Source organism: Oncorhynchus gorbuscha, linkage group LG10 (assembly GCF_021184085.1).
Source record: "Oncorhynchus gorbuscha isolate QuinsamMale2020 ecotype Even-year linkage group LG10, OgorEven_v1.0, whole genome shotgun sequence".
Classification (NCBI taxonomy): Eukaryota; Metazoa; Chordata; class Actinopteri; order Salmoniformes; family Salmonidae; genus Oncorhynchus; species Oncorhynchus gorbuscha.
In genome coordinates this window covers 36,136,128-36,156,977 of record NC_060182.1, presented here as the reverse complement: position 1 = coordinate 36,156,977, position 20,850 = coordinate 36,136,128, and the positions used below count along the sequence as shown (strand labels likewise).

The window sequence follows — 20,850 nt, the reverse complement described above, 5'->3', positions numbered from 1 at the left end:
TGTTGTATTTTTGGGTGGAGTATTAAAACCCCTTATTACAATGTTCCTGCGTCTGACTCCAATCCTTTCTACAACGTGACGCACTCCTTTTGCCCCATCACCTTCAACAATACAGTTTTTCAATGACTCACCAATCCATGGAGCCTTAACAGTTCTAACAGTCAGTTTCCTAATTAACAGGTGCATGTTTATCAATAATTGGAAGAAGCAATTTCAGAAATGTGGAGCGTGTGGATGCTCCTTGTTAATCACATCAAACTAACAATTATTTTAAACATCATCCACATAAGAGTCACAGCTACATCTTTTGAATGATACACTACTTTAGGTGCAGCTTTTGGAACCTTAGTTCTCCTGGATATAGCCACTTTATTGTGATCACTGCATCCAATGGGTACGGATACAGCTTTAGAACAAAGTTCTACAGTATTAGTGAAAATGTGATCAATACATGTGGATGATCTTGTTCCTGTAGTGTTTGTAAACACCCTGGTAGGTTGATTAATAACCTGAACCAGATTACAGGCACTGGTAACAGTGAGAAGCTTCCAGCTTGATGAAAACCAGTCAATAATCAGGTCCCCAAGAAAGTAGACCTCTCTGTTTACATCACATACACTATCAAGCATTTCACACACATTATTTAGATACTGACTGTTAGCACTTGGTGGCCTATAGCAACAACCCAAAAGAATAGGCTTTAGATGAGGCAGATGAACCTGCAGCCACAATACTTCAATAAGACTAGACATCTTTACTGGGATATGGCTCTGAATATACAGTGGCAAGAAAAAGTAGGCGAACCCTTTGGAATTACCTGGATTTCTGCATAAATGTGACATACATTTTGATCTGATCTTCATCTAAGTCACAACAATAGACAAACACAGTCTGCTTAAACTAATAAAACACAAACAATTATACATGTTCATGTCTTTATTGAACACACAATGTAAACATTGACAGTGCAGGGTGGGAAAAGTATGTAAACCCTTGGATTTAATATCTGGTTGACCCTCCTTTGCCAGCAATAACCTCAACGTAACGTTTTCTGTAGTTATGGATCAGACCGGTCAGGTCAGGACAAATTTTGGACCATTCTTCTTTACATTTTCTTGGGATGTCTGGTTTGAACCGCTCTCTTGAGGTCATGCCACAGCATCTCAATCTGGTTGAGGGCAGGACTCTGACTGGTCACCTCCAGAAGGTCAGGACTCTGACTGGTCACCCCCAGAAGGTCAGGACTCTGACTGGGCACCTCCAGAAGGGCAGGACTCTGACTGGGCACCTCCAGAAGGTCAGGACTCTGACTGGGCCACTCCAGAAGGTCAGGACTCTGACTGGGCACCTCCAGAAGGTCAGGACTCTGACTGGGCCACTCCAGAAGGTCAGGACTCTGACTGGGGCACTCCAGAAGGGCAGGACTCTGACTGGGCCACTCCAGAAGGTCAGGACTCTGACTGGGCCACTCCAGAAGGTCAGGACTCTGACTGGGCCACTCCAGAAGGTCAGGACTCTGACTGGGCCACTCCAGAAGGGCTGGATTCTGACTGGGCACCTCCAGAAGGGCAGGACTCTGACTGGGCACCTCCAGAAGGGCAGGACTCTGACTGGGCACCTCCAGAAGGGCAGGACTCTGACTGGGCCACTCCAGAAGGTCAGGACTCTGACTGGGCACCTCCAGAAGGGCAGGACTCTGACTGGGCGACTCCAGAAGGTCAGGACTCTGACTGGGCCACTCCAGAAGGTCAGGACTCTGACTGGGCACCTCCAGAAGGGCAGGACTCTGACTGGGCACCTCCAGAAGGGCAGGACTCTGACTGGGCACCTCCAGAAGGGCAGGACTCTGACTGGGCCACTCCAGAAGGTCGGGACTCTGACTGGGCGACTCCAGAAGGTCAGGACTCTGACTGGGCCACTCCAGAAGGTCAGGACTCTGACTGGGCACCTCCAAAAGGGCAGGACTCTGACTGGGCCACTCCAGAAGGGCAGGACTCTGACTGGGCACCTCCAGAAGGGCAGGACTCTGACTGGGCCACTCCAGAAGGTCAGGACTCTGACTGGGCCACTCCAGAAGGTCAGGACTCTGACTGGGCACCTCCAGAAGTGCAGGATTCTGACTGGGCACCTCCAGAAGGGCAGGATTCTGACTGGGCACCTCCAGAAGGTCAGGACTCTGACTGGGCACCTCCAGAAGGTCAGGACTCTGACTGGGCACCTCCAGAAGGCATATTTTCTTCTGTTCAATCCAGTCTGTTGTTGATTTACTTCTGTGTTTTGTGTTGTTGTCCTGTTGCATCACCCAACTTCTGTTGAGCTTCAAATGGTGGACAGATAGCCTTACATTCTCCTGCAAAATGTCTTGATAAACTTGAGAATTCATTTTTCCGTTGATAATAGCAAGCTGTTCACGTCCTGAGGCAACAAAGCAGCCCCAAACCATGATGCTCCCTCCACTATACTTTACAGTTGTGATGAGGTTTTGATGTTGCTGTGCTGTGCATTTTTTCTCCACACATAGTGTTGTGTGTTCCTTCCAAACAACTCAATTGTAGTTTAATCTGTCCACAGAATATTTTGCTAGCACTACATCCAGGTTATCTTATCAAACTTCAGGCGTGCAGCAATGTTTTTTTGGACAGCAGTGGCTTCATCCGTGGTGTCCACGCATGAACACCATTCTAGTTTAGGGTTTTACGTATCGTAGATTGAGCATTCTGCACTGTGCTCTTGCAGTCATCTTTGCAGGTTGGCCACTCCTATGCAGAGTAGCAACAGTGCTGAACTTTCTCCATTTATAGACAATTTGTCTTACCGTGTGTACTTTTGTAACCCTTTCCAGCTTTATGCAAGTCACAATTCTTAATATCAGGTCTTCTGAGATCTCTTTTATTCGAGACATGGTTCACATCAGCCAATGCTTCTTGTGAATAGCAAACTCACATTTTGTGAGTGTTTTTTATAGGGCAAGGCAGCTCTAAACAACTTCTCCAATCTCCTCTCATTGATTGGACTCCAGGTTAGCTGATTCCTGACTCCAATTAGATTTTGGAGAAATCATTAGCCTAGGGGCTGACATACTTTCTCCAACCTACACTGTGAATGTTTAAATGATGTATTCAATAGAGAAAAATACAGTAATTTGTGATTTATTAGTTTAAGCACACTGTGTTTGTCTATTGTTGTGACTTAGATGAAGATCAGATCAAATTTGAAGACCAATTTATGCAGAAATCCAGGTAATTACAAAGGGTTCACATAATTTGTCTTGCCACTGTATGTGACTCGTATCAGGAAAAGAGGCGTGTGTTGCGCGTCACTACTTCACAGGAGAGCCATTTGAACATAAACCTTTTTTTGGCAGAAACGTCTTCTGGAATATGTGAACTTTTATATCTCTTAATAACAAACTTGTATTCCATCTGTAAATACAAATAAAATTGTTAAAGTACGAGCCTAGTTAGTATAGCCACAGAAAAAGAGAGCAACCTTTACGCTAGCCATGATTGGCTCAGATAATGTGTGGGCTGGACATGCCGAGAGATGAGTTCGGATTGGTCTGCCATGTAGCATGCTTCTGTCTATAATATGAGCTGGTATGTATGTGTAGCTAATTCTTTCTAACGCAGCTTTTTTGAAAGAAATCACGTAGTAGAACTGCATAAGTGTTGCTCTCCACTTTCTGGAGGACCGAGTTTTGAAATCAGTGAAATTAGAGTACGATAGCTAAGGAGATGGAGAACATTCTGGCGTTTGATTGCAAATATGCAGACGGAGTTGAAAAGAGAACACACAGACGGATGTTGTATAAAACACCTGTCTCTGGATTACATCTTCAAACTAAGGGAAACCGTGGCGTCTGTGACAGAGAGGAAGAAGCGTCCAAAAAAAAAAGATTAGAGAAGCCTGTAAATTCCCAACACATCATGCTTTGGGGCTGTTTTTCTGCAAAGGGACCAGGATGACTGATCCGTGTAAAGGAAAGAATGAATGGGGCCATGTATTGTGAGATTTTGAGTGAAAACCTCCTTCCATCAGAGAGAGAGAGAGAGAGGGGGAGAGTAGGGAGAGAGAGAGAGAGAGAGAGAGAGAGAGGAGAGAGAGAGAGAGAGGTGAGGTGGGAGGAAGAGAAATTAAGTCAGAGGAAGAAGAGGATGCCAAGTAGAGAGAGGAGGGGGATGGCCAACACAATACCCTAACAGTGCTAGAGACCCATAGAGAGAGGAGAGAAGAGACAGAGCAGAAGACGAGGAATGGCCAGTATGAACAGCCTTGCATTGCTAAGCGCCATGTTTATATATTTATCTGAGGTAATGGTGGGGCAAGTGATGATCATCTAGTCTATGCTAAACTCAATAGAGGAAAAGCAACCTGAGCTAGCTTGGGGGGTAGAAAAGAAAGTCGGAAACTCAATGGCATTCTACATTCTACTGGCAGACAGAGAGACGAGAGAGAGGAAGGCTTTGAGCTGTGTTGTGCCATATTATAATGGCAGACATCACAGTGCACTCTTCATGTGAACAGGCCTTAATGTAGGCACCACTAGTGCTCTCTCTCTCTTTCTCTCTGGGCTTTCCCCTTCCTCAGATAACAGCTGTTTCTGATTGCATTTCAACTAAGACGCCAGAGTTTAAAAAATACTAAAAAAAGTCAAAGTGAAAGCATGTTAGAACTGTTGCCTCTGAAGCTGCTATCAATATGAGCGTATGTAGCATCTGGATCGCTGTGGGTAGATCCACTCCCAGTCTTTTAAACGGCACATCTTGCACCCAGACCTCAGAGCTGTCTTTGGGGTCTTTGAGGGTAGTTCAGGCATGTCAAATTTCATTGTGACTAGCGGTTAATGTGCTTTATAAAAACCCACTTATCACTTCTTCTTTCCCCGTGAACAAACTACACATGAAATACTTTATAGGCTCTTAAATGTCTTGTAGCCTGCCGAGAGATACAGACGGGGATGAAGGGGACAGGAGAGAAATACTGGAAGCAGAGGAGAGGAATGAAGAAAGGAAGGGAGACAAACACACACACCTGGGAGGTGTACTGCTGTGTGGTGGGGAGGGGGGCACCACAGCCTCCATGAGGGCACCGTGACTTATCCGGCAGTGTTTTCATTCCAGGCCTCTCTACCCCCTGTCCAGAACACTGTGTGTGTGTGTGCTTCCATATCAGTGCTTGTGTGTGTGTGTGTGTTTGTTTGCCTATAGATGCCTCGGTTGGATTGAACAACGATTTGTCGTGCCTGCCATTGGCTGGATCTAAATGAACTGTTGGAGCACAGGGTTATTTCAGGGCCAGGTGAGAGAGAGAAGAGAAGGACTATGTTTGCTGTAGTCTACTGTTTACTGGGTGACAGTCAGTCCCACCCTCCCTCTGGTGGTACAACAGGCCACTGCTCTATACTGTATACTGCCTTTACACGAAGCCTTTACATTTCACATTGTTATGCAATGATGATTTTTTACTAATGAGCTTGAACTAGAGATTAGCTGCAGTACGGTATACCTCTCTTCTACGGATCAGGTGTGTTAAGACAACAGCTACAGTACTGTATACCTCTCTTCTACGGATCAGGTGTGTTAAGACAACAGCTACAGTACTGTATACCTCTCTTCTACGGATCAGGTGTGTTAAGACAACAGCTACAGTACTGTATACCTCTCTTCTACGGATCAGGTGTGTTAAGACAACAGCTACAGTACTGTATACCTCTCTTCCATGTTTCAGGTGTGTTAAGACAACAGCTACAGTACTGTATACCTCTCTTCCACGGATCAGGTGTGTTAAGACAACAGCTACAGTACTGTATACCTCTCTTCCACGGATCAGGTGTGTTAAGACAACAGCTACAGTACTGTATACCTCTCTTCCACGGATCAGGTGTGTTAAGACAACAGCTACAGTACTGTATCAGGTGTGTTAAGACAACAGCTACAGTACTGTATACCTCTTCTTCGGATCAGGTGTGTTAAGACAACAGCTACAGTACTGTATACCTCTCTTCTACGGATCAGGTGTTAAGACAACAGCTACAGTACTGTATACCTCTCTTCTACGGATCAGGTGTGTTAAGACAACAGCTACAGTACTGTATACCTCTCTTCCACGGATCAGGTGTGTTAAGACAACAGCTACAGTACTGTATACCTCTCTTCCATGGATCAGGTGTGTTAAGACAGCTACAGTACTGTATACCTCTCTTCCATGTTTCAGGTGTGTTAAGACAACAGCTACAGTACTGTATACCTCTCTTCCATTCAGGTGTGTTAAGACAACAGCTACAGTACTGTATACAGGATCAGGTGTTAAGACAACAGCTACAGTACTGTATACCTCTCTTCTACGGATCAGGTGTGTTAAGACAACAGCTACAGTACTGTATACCTCTCTTCTACGGATCAGGTGTGTTAAGACAACAGCTACCTCTCTTCTAGACAACAGCTACAGTACTGTATACCTCTCTTCTACGGATCAGGTGTGTTAAGACAACAGCTACAGTACTGTATACCTCTCTTCCATGTTTCAGATGTGTTAAGACAACAGCTACAGTACTGTATACCTCTCTTCAGGTGTGTTAAGACAACAGGATCAGGTGTGTTAAGACAACAGCTACAGTACTGTATACCTCTCTTCTACGGATCAGGTGTGTTAAGACAACAGCTACAGTACTGTATACCTCTCTTCCACGGATCAGGTGTGTTAAGACAACAGCTACAGTACTGTATACCTCTCTTCCATGTTTCAGATGTCCAGCTGGATGTATACAGGTGGTGTTAAGACAACAGCTACAGTACTGTATACCTCTCCATGTTTCAGGTGTGTTAAGACATACAGTACTGTATCCTCTCTTCCATGGATCAGTGTGTTAAGACAACAGCTACAGTACTGTATACCTCTCTTCTACGGATCAGGTGTGTTAAGACAACAGCTACAGTACTGTATACCTCTCTTCTACGGATCAGGTGTGTTAAGACAACAGCTACAGTACTGTATACCTCTCTTCTACGGATCAGGTGTGTTAAGACAACAGCTACAGTACTGTATACCTCTCTTCTACGGATCAGGTGTGTTAATCAGACAACAGCTACAGTACTGTATACCTCTCTTCCATGTTTCAGATGTGTTAAGACAACAGCTACAGTACTGTATACCTCTTCTTCCACAGTACTGATCAGGATCAGTGTTAAGACAACAGCTACAGTACTGTATACCTCTCTTCTACGGATCAGGTGTGTTAAGACAACAGCTACAGTACTGTATACCTCTCTTCTACGGATCAGGTGTGTTAAGACAACAGCTACAGTACTGTATACCTCTCTTCCACGGATCAGGTGTGTTAAGACAACAGCTACAGTACTGTATACCTCTCTTCCATGTTTCAGGTGTGTTAAGACGACAGCTACAGTACTATAGCGTATCCAGCCATTACAGGAAGCAGTAGTATCTCTATTCTCTCCAGCGTATATAGGAGCCATACAGTCCAGCCCAGAAAGAGTTCCTCCTACCCATGATGCCTTTCAAGTCCTCTAATCCCCAGCTTCATTTGATGCTGTTCCCTCTGCTGTTAGAGGAGGCTTTTATCTGCTCAATATTAATACTGTGCCGGGAGAGGGGGCTCAGGCACGGTACTTAATAGAAATATAAATTATTCACAAGGAGCGTCTTCTGGTAGGCACATAGGCTAGTATCGATGTATGTACACAAATCAGATCATGATTGGGGCTTTGTTGCATACAATCAAAACAAAATGTATTCATAAATTCAGCCCATGAGGGAAAGAGTGTGGTCTTTTTGAAGAAATTCTTATTATTGGGAGAGGAAAGGGGTTGGGGGAAGAGAGATAAGAACAAATGAATGCACAGTACACCGGGAGGGGTAATAAATATAAGCTCAACAAGTGCCAAATGTTGCTTGCTAGTTGGTGTTTTTGCCTCTGGAGCTGTACTGTGTGTGTGTGTGTGTGTGTGTGTGTGTGTGTGTGTGTGTGTGTGTGTGTGTGTGTGTGTGTGTGTGTGTGTGTGTGTGTGTGTGTGTGTGTGTGTGTGTGTGTGTGTGTGTGTGTGTGTGTGTGTGTCCCCAACTACAGTGAAAAGTGAAAAGTACAAATCAATGCAGTACAGGCTCCCAGTGGCAGCTGTGCTGTATAACGGGGCTGAGCTCTGACACCCCACAGGGGCTCTCCTCTCCTCTCCTCTTACTCTCCTCCCCTTTCATCTACTTGGCATCCTCTTCTTCCTCTGACTTAATTTCTCTTCCTCCCACCTCACCTCTCAACTTTACTTTCCATTCTCTCTCTCTCTCTCTCTCTCTCTCTCTCTCTCTCTCTCTCTCTCTCTCTCTCTCTCTCTCTCTCTCTCTCTCTCTCTGTGTCTCTCTCTGTCTCTCTCTGTCTCTCTGTCTCTCTCTCTCAATTCAATAAAAGGGGCTTTATTGCGAATTGTTTTTACATTAACAAAGCAAGTGAAATAGACAAACAAAAGTCAAAATAAACAATAAAAAATGAACAGTAAACATTACACAAAAGTTACTAAGGAATAGAGACATTTCAAATGTCATGTTATGTCTATATAGTTTTGTAATGATGTACACAAGTACAATATAGGTTGTATTTACAATGGTGTTCTTCACTGGTGGTAATTCGCCCAATAGATATGGGAGTTTATCAAAATTAAAATTGTTTTCCAATGCTTTGTGGGTCTGAGGGAAATATGTGTCTCTAATATGGTCATACATTTGAAAGGATTTTAGGAAGTGCAGCTCAGTTTCCATCTCATTTTGTGGGCAGTATGCACATAGCCTGTCTTCTCTTGAGAGCCAGGTCTGCCTACTGCGGCCTCTCTCAATAGCAAGGCTATGCTCACTGAGTCTGTACATAGTCAAAGCTTTGGCTCAGTCACAGTGGTCAGGTATTCTGCAACTGTGTATACTCTCTGTTTAGGGCCAAATAGCATTCTAGTTTGCTGAGTTTTTTTGTTAATTCTTTCCAATGTGTCAAGTAATTATCTTTTTGTTTTTCTCATGATTTGGTTGGGTCAAATTGTGTTGCTGTCCTGGGGATCTGCTTGTGTTGGTGAACAGAGCCCCAGGACCAGTTTGCTTAGGAGACTCTTCTCCAGGTTCATCTCTCTGTAGGGAGATGGCTTTGTTATTGTCACGCCCTGACCATAGAGAGCCTTTTTATTCTCTATTTTGGTTAGGTCGGGGTGTGACTAGGGTTGGTGATCTAGTGCATTTATTTCTATGTTGGCCTGTTATGGTTCACAATCAGAGGCAGCTGTTTATCGGTGTCTCTGATTGGGGATCATATTTAGGCAGCCATTTCCACACTTGGTTTTGTGGGATCTTGTTTTTTGTGTAGTTGCCTGGAAGTACTGCATTTGTTACACGTTTCGTTTGCTGTTTATTCTGTTTGTGAGTTTAATTTAATAAACATGTGGAATTCTATGTGCAAATACAATATAGCAAGTAAAACACTGGAATGGTAGATTTGCAGTGGAAGAATGTGCAAAGTAGAGAGAAATAATGGGGTGCAAAGGAGCTAAATAAATAAATAAATACAGTAGAGGAAGAGGTAGTTGTTTGGGATCAATTATAGATGGGCTATGTACAGGTGCAGTAATCTGTGAGCTGCTCTGACAGCGGGTGCTTAAAGCTAGTGAGGGAGATAAGTGTTTCCAGTGTCAGAGATTTTTGTAGTTCGTTCCAGTCATTGGCAGCAGAACTAGAAGGAGAGGCGGCCAAGGGAAGTATTGGTTTTGAGGGTGAACAGAGAGTCACCTGCTGGAGCACGTGCTACAGGTGGGTGCTGCTATGTTGACCAATGAGCTGAGATAAGGGGGGACTTTACCTAGCAGGGTCTTGTAGATGACCTGGAGCCAGAGGGTTTGGCGACGAGTATGAAGCGAGGGCCAGCCAACGAGAGCGTCTGCTGTTAATGATAATGCAGAGGATTTTCCCAAGACCGCTGTTGCCGCATATCCCACGGTAGTTATTGGGGTCAAATTTGCTCCACTTTGTGGATTGGGTCGATCAGTCCTTGGTTCCAAATATTGGAGAAGATGCCATAGCTGAGGAGGATGTTAAAAAGTTGACGTACATTCAATTGGAATTTGTGATCTGTATATTTTATCATTTCATTAAGGATACCATCAACACCACAGGCCTTTTTGGGTTGGAGGGTTTTGTATTTTGTCCTGTAGTTCATTCAATGTCATTTGATAATCCAGTGGGTTCTGGTAGTCTTTAGTAGCTGATTCTAAGATGTGTATTTGATCATGTATATGTTTTTGTTGTTTGTTGTAGAGGCAATAAAGATTGGAGAAGTGGTTTATCCATACCTCTCCATTTTGGATAGATAACTCTTCGTGTTGTTAGTTTAGTGTTTTCCAATTTTCCCAGAAGTGGTTAGAGTCTATGGATTCTTCAATTACATTGAGCTGATTTCTGACGTGCTGTTCTTTCTTTTTCCGTAGTGTATTTCTGTATTGTTTTAGTGATTCACCATAGTGAAGGTGTAGGCTCAGGCTTTCTAGGTCTCTATGTTTTTGTTTGGACAGGTTTCTCAAGGTCTTTCTTAGGTTTTTGTATTCTTCATCAAAACCATTTGTCATTGTTGTTAATTTCCTTAGGTTGTCTACTTGAAATGTTTTGATGTGATAGGGAAGCTGAGATGTACTGTTAAAGGTTTCCACTGCCAAGTTCACACATTCACAATTACAGTGAAACATTTTGTCCAGGAAGTTGTCTGGGAGTGATTGAATTTGTTCTTGCCTAATTGTATTTTGGTAGGTTTCAGCACTACTTTTCTTCCATCCATCCATCTCTCTCTATATATATATCTGTCTCTCACTCCCTCCCTTTGTTTAGCTGCCTCTGTTCTGTTCTCATCTCTCTACCTCAGCTACATTCTCCACTGATATCCCTCTAATCTACTACTCAGAGTGAGGAATAGAGAAGTCCACTCAGTGTGTCCTTGGTAATCACATACACTACTCACTACACTAACGAAAACTGGGAGCTGAATGAGATATGCTCCCATAGGGTTACTGCTTGTTAGAATTTCACACACCACACACAAGTACACATATATCACACGCAAAAGTACACACAATCACACTCCTCATTGGCACACACACACACACACCCACGCACGCACGGGCACACAAACACGCTGTCAGTCACACACACTTCGCTGTGTCAGGTATCTCAGAATGACAGTAACTTCATTTACGAGAATGAGTCACAGAGAGAGACACACGGATAGACACAGGAGAGGGATAGAGGGATGAAGGGGAACAGAAAGAGAAGGAGAGAGTGAGAAAGAGAGAGCGAAATAGAGAACAAGAGAGAGAAAGAAGAACAGGAAGAGTGGGGAAGGGGGATAAGAAATTGAGCAGAGAGAGAGAGAGCTAAAGAGAAAAAGAGGGAGAAAAAGCTAGAACACAAAACGGAGATCCATCTAACACCCACCCTGGTGTAGCCTGCCTAATCAGAGTACAGTATAGCAAATCAATTAGGGATGTCTTTCACTATATATTGGCTGGGGTTATTTCTGAATACACAGTGGGGAGAGTATAGCCTAATGAATCAATGTGTAGCTACTGTAGGTGCTGTTGTCCGGGGGTTAAACACAGAACACTTACTTGTGCATTGCCAAACCGAATTAAACCGTATTTTACTTTATACCGGTATTGATGCAGGAACCAGTTTGGGTTTTTACTTTACCTTCTATAACGGTATCTGTATATAGCCTAGCTACTGTTATAGCCTAGCTACTGTTATAGACTAGCTACTGTTATAGCCTAGCTACTGTTATAGCCTCGCTATTGTTATAGCCTCGCTACTGTTATAGCCTCACTACTGTTATAGCCTAGCTACTGTTATAGCCTAGCTACTGTTATAGCCTAGCTACTGTTATAGCCTCGCTACTGTTATAGCCTCGCTACTGTTATAGCCTAGCTACTGTTATAGCCTCGCTACTGTTATAGCCTAGCTACTGTTATAGCCTCGCTACTGTTATAGCCTCGCTACTGTTATAGCCTAGCTACTGTTATAGCCTCACTACTGTTATAGCCTCACTACTGTTATAGCCTAGCTACTGTTATAGCCTCGCTACTGTTATAGCCTCACTACTGTATATAGCCTAGCTATTGTTATAGCCTCACTACTGTTATAGCCTCACTACTGTATATAGCCTCGCTACTGTTATAGCCTCACTACTGTATATAGCCTAGCTACTGTTATAGCCTCACTACTGTATATAGCCTAGCTACTGTTATAGCCTCACTACTGTATATAGCCTAGCTACTGTTATAGCCTCACTACTGTTATAGCCTCGCTACTGTTATAGCCTAGCTACTGTTATAGCCTCACTACTGTTATAGCCTCACTACTGTATATAGCCTAGCTACTGTTATAGCCTCACTACTGTATGTAGCCTCACTACTGTTATAGCCTCACTACTGTATGTAGCCTCACTACTGTTATAGCCTCGCTACTGTTATAGCCTCACTACTGTATATAGCCTCACTACTGTTATAGCCTCACTACTGTTATAGCCTCACTACTGTTATAGCCTCACTACTGTATATAGCCTCACTACTGTTATAGCCTCACTACTGTTATAGCCTCACTACCGTTTTTGCCTCACAACTCTTATAGCCTCACTACTGTTATAGCCTCACTACTGTTATAGCCTAGCTACTGTTATAGCCTAGCTACTGTTATAGACTAGCTACTGTTATAGCCTAGCTACTGTTATAGCCTCGCTACTGTTATAGCCTCGCTACTGTTATAGCCTCACTACTGTTATAGCCTAGCTACTGTTATAGCCTAGCTACTGTTATAGCCTAGCTACTGTTATAGCCTCGCTACTGTTATAGCCTCGCTACTGTTATAGCCTAGCTACTGTTATAGCCTCGCTACTGTTATAGCCTAGCTACTGTTATAGCCTCGCTACTGTTATAGCCTCGCTACTGTTATAGCCTAGCTACTGTTATAGCCTCACTACTGTTATAGCCTCACTACTGTTATAGCCTAGCTACTGTTATAGCCTCGCTACTGTTATAGCCTCACTACTGTATATAGCCTAGCTACTGTTATAGCCTCACTACTGTTATAGCCTCACTACTGTATATAGCCTCGCTACTGTTATAGCCTCACTACTGTATATAGCCTAGCTACTGTTATAGCCTCACTACTGTATATAGCCTAGCTACTGTTATAGCCTCACTACTGTATATAGCCTAGCTACTGTTATAGCCTCACTACTGTTATAGCCTCGCTACTGTTATAGCCTAGCTACTGTTATAGCCTCACTACTGTTATAGCCTCACTACTGTATATAGCCTAGCTACTGTTATAGCCTCACTACTGTATGTAGCCTCACTACTGTTATAGCCTCACTACTGTATGTAGCCTCACTACTGTTATAGCCTCGCTACTGTTATAGCCTCGCTACTGTTATAGCCTCACTACTGTTATAGCCTCACTACTGTTATAGCCTCACTACTGTTATAGCCTCACTACTGTTATAGCCTCACTACTGTTATAGCCTCACTACTGTTATAGCATCACTACCGTTTTTGCCTCACAACTCTTATAGCCTCACTACTGTTATAGCCTCACTACTGTTATAGCCTCGCTACTGTTATAGCCTCACTACTGTTATAGCCTCACTACTGTTATAGCCTCACTACTGTATATAGCCTCACTACTGTTATAACCTCACTACTGTTATAGCCTCACTACTGTTATAGCCTCACTACTGTATATAGCCTCACTACTGTTATAGACTCACTACTGTTATAGCCTCACTACTGTATATAGCCTCACTACTGTTATAACCTCACTACTGTTATAGCCTCGCTACTGTTATAGCCTCGCTACTGTTATAGCCTCACTACTGTTATAGCCTCACTACTGTTATAGCCTAGCTACTGTTATAGCCTAGCTACTGTTATAACCTCACTACTGTTATAGCCTCACTATTGTATATAGCCTCACTACTGTTATAGCCTCACTACTGTTATAACCTCACTACTGTTATAGCCTCACTACTGTTATAGCCTCACTACTGTTATAGCCTCACTACTGTTATAGCCTCACTACTGTTATAACCTCACTACTGTTATAGCCTCACTACTGTTATAGTCTCACTACTGTTATAACCTCACTACTGTTATAACCTCACTACTGTTATAGCCTCACTACTGTTATAACCTCACTACTGTTATAGCCTCACTGCTGTTATAGCCTCACTACTGTTATAGCCTCACTACTGTTATAGCCTCACTACTGTTATAACCTCACTACTGTTATAGCCTCACTACTGTTATAGCCTCACTACTGTTATAGCCTCACTACTGTTATAACCTCACTACTGTTATAACCTCACTACTGTTATTTTTCTCTGTCTTTTTTACATTTGTTAGATTTTTTAAACTTTTGTATTGTTCTACCTATTTTTCTACATAACAATTTGGTTAGAGCCTGTAAATCAGCATTTCACTGTAAGGTGTGTGTATTCTGGGCGCATGACAAATAAACTTTGATTTGAAATGGACAAATATACATTTTTTTGTTGATGTGAAAGGCAAACCTGTATGCCTAGTTTGTGGGCATGCACTTGCGGTAATGAAAAAGGCACATTTGGAGCATCATTACAGCTCGAAACATGCTAAACTGAATTAGTTGAGAGGACAACTCCGTGTGGATAAAGTCACTGCTCTTCAGCAGGGTTTGGGTGCTCAACAAGTCGCCTTTTACGAAACCTCGTTTGGATGGGGAAAATGATACGCAAGCAGGTTTTGTGGTGAGCCAGCTTATCACAAAGAAACTGAAGCCTCATTTGGAAGCAGGATTTGTAAAAGAGTTGTAAGCACCAGACAGACATTGACATGGCACAAGATATCGAAAAAACGTTGAAGGACTGTCGTATTTTTGGCTTTGGCGTGTGATGAAACGACTAACACAACAAATACCGCCCAATTTGCCATTTTTGTGCGTGGGATTACCGCTGACTTTGACACAAGGGAAGAATTGCTGTCTTTGGAAGCCATGCATGGCACTACCAGAGGTGTGGACTTGTTTGAGAGACTTGTCTCGGCTATGAACAAATTTGAGCTACGGTTTGAAAAATGAAGTGGCCTTACTACAGATGGAGTGCCATCCCATGGCCGGCTCAAAAAAGGGGTTAACCGCATTAGTGAAAAAAGAAATGAGTTGTCTCAGTCTTGATCCAAGTGATTTAACTGTGTGCAACTACATCATACATTAAGAAAGTCTGTGTGCACAGTCCCTGAAGCCGAACAATGTAATGGCAACTGTAGTGTCGACCATCAATTTTATCAAAAGCAAAGGGATGAATAACCGCCAATTTTAGGAGCTAGTGAGTGATCTTGAATCTGGTTTACCACTGAGAGGTGCGATGGTTGAACCGTGGAAACACACTCGCGTGGTTTTACGGACTGAAGGATGAAGTACAACAATTAATGGAGATGAAGGGGAAACCTGTTGGGGCTACTGAGTGATGACAAGTGGATGTGTGATTTGGCCTTCATAGTGGACATAACCGAGTATCTGTCTGACGTGGAAGTCAAGTGCCAAGGGCCAAACCAGCGATCTCAAGGAGTGAGCAGTTGCTTCACTATGGTGTCACAAGCACTTTCTTGCCTTTCATTCTGCAGCCTGCTGGTCAGATCCAGAAAGACGTTGGCGACAACAATGCTGCTCTCTACAGGCGTTCTATAATTACAGTGCATCTTACCGTCTGCAAACGTTTCTTAGCAAGTTCTAGCTAAAATAAATCGTGTTAGCCGCTAATGCTAATCGCTAGTTAAATGATTTGATAAATGTACTAAGTCAAAGCATTCTTAGCTGGCTAATATAGCCTAGTATCGGTGCTGGTGTAGGCCTAGATAAGCATGTTGTTTGTGCAATGGTATCTTACAAATCAGAGAGGAACAGGCAAAGCATGAATATGTTAGCTAGCTACACGAGGTAAGAAAACATGTCATGTAACATCTAATTAGGGTTCCCTGGAAACACTGACCAACATGGTTCCTACCCTGTCCAATAACTCCTCCCTGGCATCTTCATTTGTTGTCATGTCAAACAAGGTATTCTAGGTGATGGCCACTATATTCAAACTATAGAATTAGAATAACTCATTATATTTCCATGATTCCAACAGTTCACCAATTAACTAGGCGTTTTACCCATATTATGCAGCTCTGTGGGGCACAATGTGGAAATGATAATAACATTGCAGGAAATGCAGAAATGGATGAAAAATGCTTCTTTGTTGTTGTTTGAAGTTGGATTGAACAGTATAAAACAAACAGAATGAAGAACACCCCCAATGAAATCACTTCTAATGTAGGTTTTTCCACCTTCGGGTCATGAACTACTCAGAAAGCATATTGAGAACTTTTATTCAAAAACATCAAATACTGTAATAAATGAGAAAAACACTGTGCTATGATATATTGGCCATATCGCCCAGCCCTAAATGAAATACAGTTTCTGATTCCCCTGTGACACTGGGCCAACTATACCCACCACACTAGCTGCACAGAAATGATGCCTCAGGACACATAAAGGGCTGCTGCTGGGGGGGAAAAACATGGAATTCCTGGTCATGGGGGACAGTCGCAGGGTTGGGCATTGTTGTCAGGTGGAAGTCAGGGCGACTGGGCGAGAAAGAGCTCTGTCACGGCACAAATCAATAACCGCTTCTCCTCTTACTGTCTGAATAGTCTGGCACGTCGATAAGCTTGCCTCAATGAGACTACGTCTGTCTGGGGAACTCAAGCAGGGATAGTTGCTTCACTACTAGAGGCTGGTCGACTATTCTGTTTCGTTAAAGCAGTGTACTGTACTGTACTGTACTGTACTTCACTCTGCTGGTGTGAACATGAAATGGAACTCCTTTTTAAGCTGGGAGCTCCAGCTAAAACAAGCACCGCATATATATCTAGAAAAGTGTCTTATGTGGCACAGATAGAGAGGAAGCCAGCTGGCACCCTACAGAGGGAGACACTGAGGCAGGTCCCTAGGGTGTATGTGCCAGGTCTCTCACCCTTGCAGTGCGGCCGAAGGTGACACACTCACACACACTCACTTTTTCCCTTCAGCGAAAATCAACACCAGATGCTCTCTCCCTGCATATTGATTGTGTGCGGGAGGAGAGAAAGAGAGAGGACATAAAGACAGAGAGAGGGAGAGAGAGGGAGAGAGAGAGAGAGAAAGAGATGAAGCGAGAGAGAGAGAGAGGGTGGTAAGAGAGTGATGATGAGGACAGAGAGATAGAGAGGGGGGTGAGAGAGCGAGGTAGAGAGCCCATCTAGCTCTTTGCAGCACCATAAGTGGGGGCACAGCCGAGGGGATCCTCATTCACATAGACCAGACCAGACCAAACCACTTCTGCCATGTAGGCCTCGCAATGCAAATACGACCTTTCATTGTCACGAGCGACACTTGTCTGCTCTAAGTCTGTTGTTTGTTGATTTCAATTGAAGGATAACTGTGTACAGATAAATTGTACAACCGACCGTAAGCAGCATCGCCTTTACTGCCCACCTGCTGTTGTTTTGTTCAGGACAAATCGGGCAAATACATCACTTTTCACCATATCGTTCAGGGCTACGCCAAGCTACGGCTAAAGGGCGATAGATGCAGAGGACAAGTAAGTGTAACCTTATGGTGGTGAAGGAAAAGAGGGTGTGAGAGGGTAGAGGGGAGCTGGGGGTGTGTGTGTGTGTTATCACTGACCTCGGTGATGCGGGGGTTGATACACTTGACGTTCTTGCTGGAGAGGTCTAGCCAGCGGGGGTTGAGGGGCGGGCAGTGGTGGCGCAGGGTACAGCGGCCCTCTCCACTACACCAGCCACACTGGAACTTCCTCTGGGCCTTCAGACACATGCCACAGCTGTCCCTCTGGGCCGCACACTTATACAGGTGCACTGTGGGATTCAGGAGGACTCAGGTTAAACACAACAGTGCTGGAAACAGGAAACAGCATTTGATTTGACAACCTGACATTATAATGACTGCAGTGTAATGTAGTAGTGTACTGTATTCCGGGAGGAATTTTTTGGTTAAAACATGAGAATTTTTTAACAAGGATACAACTGTGCTCTTCATTTGTTTGGGTAAAAGCGGGTATTATGCTGTCTGACTGGTCTCCAGCTGAGACAAGATGTTATTTGACAAGAAACATCTGTTTTATGTGTTGGTGAGATATGTCAACAAATTTGAGTGTGTGTGTGTGTGTGTGTGTTTGTGTGTGTGTGTGTGTCAGTCTTACCTTGTATTTTATCTGGGTTGTCTATAATGAAGTTGCCGTTCCAGACCACTGAGAAATCCACTGGCAACTCACTGATCTTCATCCCTTCATAAAGATACTGCAGGAGGGAGGGAAAGAGGGAGGGAGGGTGGGAGGAAAGAGCGCAAAAAAGAGGGGAAGACGGAAAGACAGAGCAAAAGAAAGGGAAAGAGAGAAAAAGAGAGGGAAGGAGGAGAGAATAAATCATTTCAGCATGAGAATCTTAAACACCAGCCCCAACCCTGAGCCTGGTACCCCAACGTTGCTACAACCTTGCATCACCACCTCATTTGAGAGGAGAGTTAAGTGGAAGGCTTCAGGATTTGGATGTCCCCTTCTTTCACAGAGCTGCTGTCCTGAGATGCCTCCCTCCTGGCAGTCTGTGTGTGTTTGTGTGTGTCCTCTAGGAAAAGGGCTGGAGGGCAGAGCCTTACTGCAGTCCTCTCCTGTGTAATTACCCAAGTCAGGACCCATCTCTCCCCCAGCCTCCCCACTGACAGGGCACCGCTGCTGGATAAAGGTGACATGGCCAGGGGCCTCACACCACCGGAGCTGCCTTTTCTCAGACACTGATACTCACTGACAGGTTGGCAATCATTGACATTCATTGACACAGAGTGAAAGTGGGCTTAAGTGCAAAATGGGAATTGATATTGTGCTATAAACGGAGTGAATGTAGGCGATAACCGGGGTGTTGTGGTGATAGTGAAAATAATGTAATGTGGATACATCTGGCTTCGTGAATAAGAGAGAGATGGAAAATGTGTGTTTTCATTTGAATACATACACAGTATGCTGTGTTTATGTGCCGTGAGTGTTTGTGTCCTCTCCTGCAGTATGTGTGTATGTGAACGTGAGCCTTTGCTACCTAGCCTGTGTTGCTGTGAGTGTCCATCACGCGTTTTAGCGTGTCTCCATGCCCTGCAGTGTGTACCCACCGAGCTGTTCTGACACTGTACAGAGGAGCTGTTGAAGCGCAGGGCGGTGACTCGGTGGCTGACCCCCTGGATGTGGAGGACACACTCGTACCCCCGCTGGCCTGACTGGGGCTGGGGGAGGTTCCGGGCCTTCAGGGTGATGGGCTTCACCTCCCCAGCCGGGATCAGAATCTCCTCCGAACGTACCAGCTGAGGACAGTCCTGGAGAGGGGGGACGGGAGAGTCAAAGGTATATAACATATAATAAATACATATAACAGACAAACAAACACAGCAAGGCCAGCTGGGTAAAATAGTGTTCTCTTGGTACGTGAGAGATCAAAAGTCCTTGACAGGGGAAGTGGTGGAGGGAGAGGAGAAGCAACAGCAGGGTCAAACAGGGTCATACGGGCGTCACTTCCTGGCTGGTGCTGGAGAGTGTTGGCTGCTCCATTTCTTCCACTCCAAAGCCTTTCTCACATAATAGGATCAATTCAGATGGTCAACCTTCCAAAATGCTGCCGGTGCTTTGCGACTGATGACAACTGACAGCCGGAGGAGAACTCTGCTGGATCATAGCAGGCCGGGGGAGAGGGGAGGCCAAAAATAGCTACAGCAGTGTGTGTGTGTGTGTGAGAGTGTGTGCTACGTATCAGTCATTGCTGCCGCAGTAGGTCTCTGTGGAGTGTGTGAAAAGGGAAGTGTGAAGAGAGAGAGAGAGAGAGAGAGAGTGGCAACTGTCCTCATCTCTTCTGCAGCAGAAGTCTATCCTCTCTCTCAGGCAGACAGATCAATGGGTTACTTTACACCCCGATAGGTAAACACACTCCTTAACCACAGTCACACAGCAGGGTGTGAGCAGCCAACACACACACACACACAGACACACACACATACTGTGCCACTCATACACATAAACAACCTGATTGATCTTGTCAAAACATCCCATTGTTACCGAGGTGTTAAAAGGCTGTAATAATCGACTTCTAATTGCTAGTACCAAATAGAGAGGGTTTGAATGGCAAACGTCAATATGGAGGGGCTTAGATGTGTCTGTCTGGAGACATGCCCCTCAGGCTGATAGGAGAGAGAGAGAGCGAGTGTGCTTGTGTGTCTGCAATACGTACCTCAGAGGCGTTGACACGTCCCTCTTGGAAGGAGCAGCTGGAGGGGTCATGGGTACACAGGTTTCGGTACTTGCACCAATGGCAGCGGAAGGCACTGTTCACGCAGGACAGACACCTGCACGGAGGGACAGACAGATGGACAGGACACACACTCAGGAAGCTGCGCTAGTCAAGTGGGAGGAGGATGGCACAAAAGGAGCAACCGAGTGCAGCAGATCCCAAGTGGGCACATGCTGTTGATGCCCTTGTGGTTGGCACGGTACCTCCTAGTTCCTATACAAGTCTGCCAACCCCGACAGCCCGGGGTTTGTAGTGGCACTATAACCGCTATGTATGACTAGAGGCAGCAGTACAGCATAGTGCAGGCCCCAATTGCACCCTATTCTTTACATATGCAGTACTTATGACCCAAAAGTAGTGCACTAAATAGGGAATAAAGTGTTTCAAAAAGGTTATTTGGCTGTCCCCATAGGAAAACACT

General features: G+C 44.4%; 1 protein-coding gene across 2 annotated transcripts in view; it reads right to left on the bottom strand.

Moving 5' to 3' along the window:
* The window catches only part of LOC124045985 (plexin-A2-like), a 349,620-nt gene that overhangs the window by 94,606 nt on the left and 234,164 nt on the right, over window positions 1-20,850 (bottom strand). For both annotated transcript variants that reach the window (XR_006840933.1, XM_046365864.1), the window contains exons 9-12: window positions 20,370-20,484; window positions 19,264-19,464; window positions 18,308-18,404; window positions 17,773-17,963 (exon numbers count right to left, since the gene is read on the bottom strand). Coding sequence is in view for 1 of the 2 variants with exons in the window: in XM_046365864.1 (XP_046221820.1) it covers window positions 17,773-17,963; window positions 18,308-18,404; window positions 19,264-19,464; window positions 20,370-20,484 (604 nt within the window). In the remaining variant the exon portion in view is untranslated. The remainder of the gene's footprint in view (window positions 1-17,772; window positions 17,964-18,307; window positions 18,405-19,263; window positions 19,465-20,369; window positions 20,485-20,850) is intronic.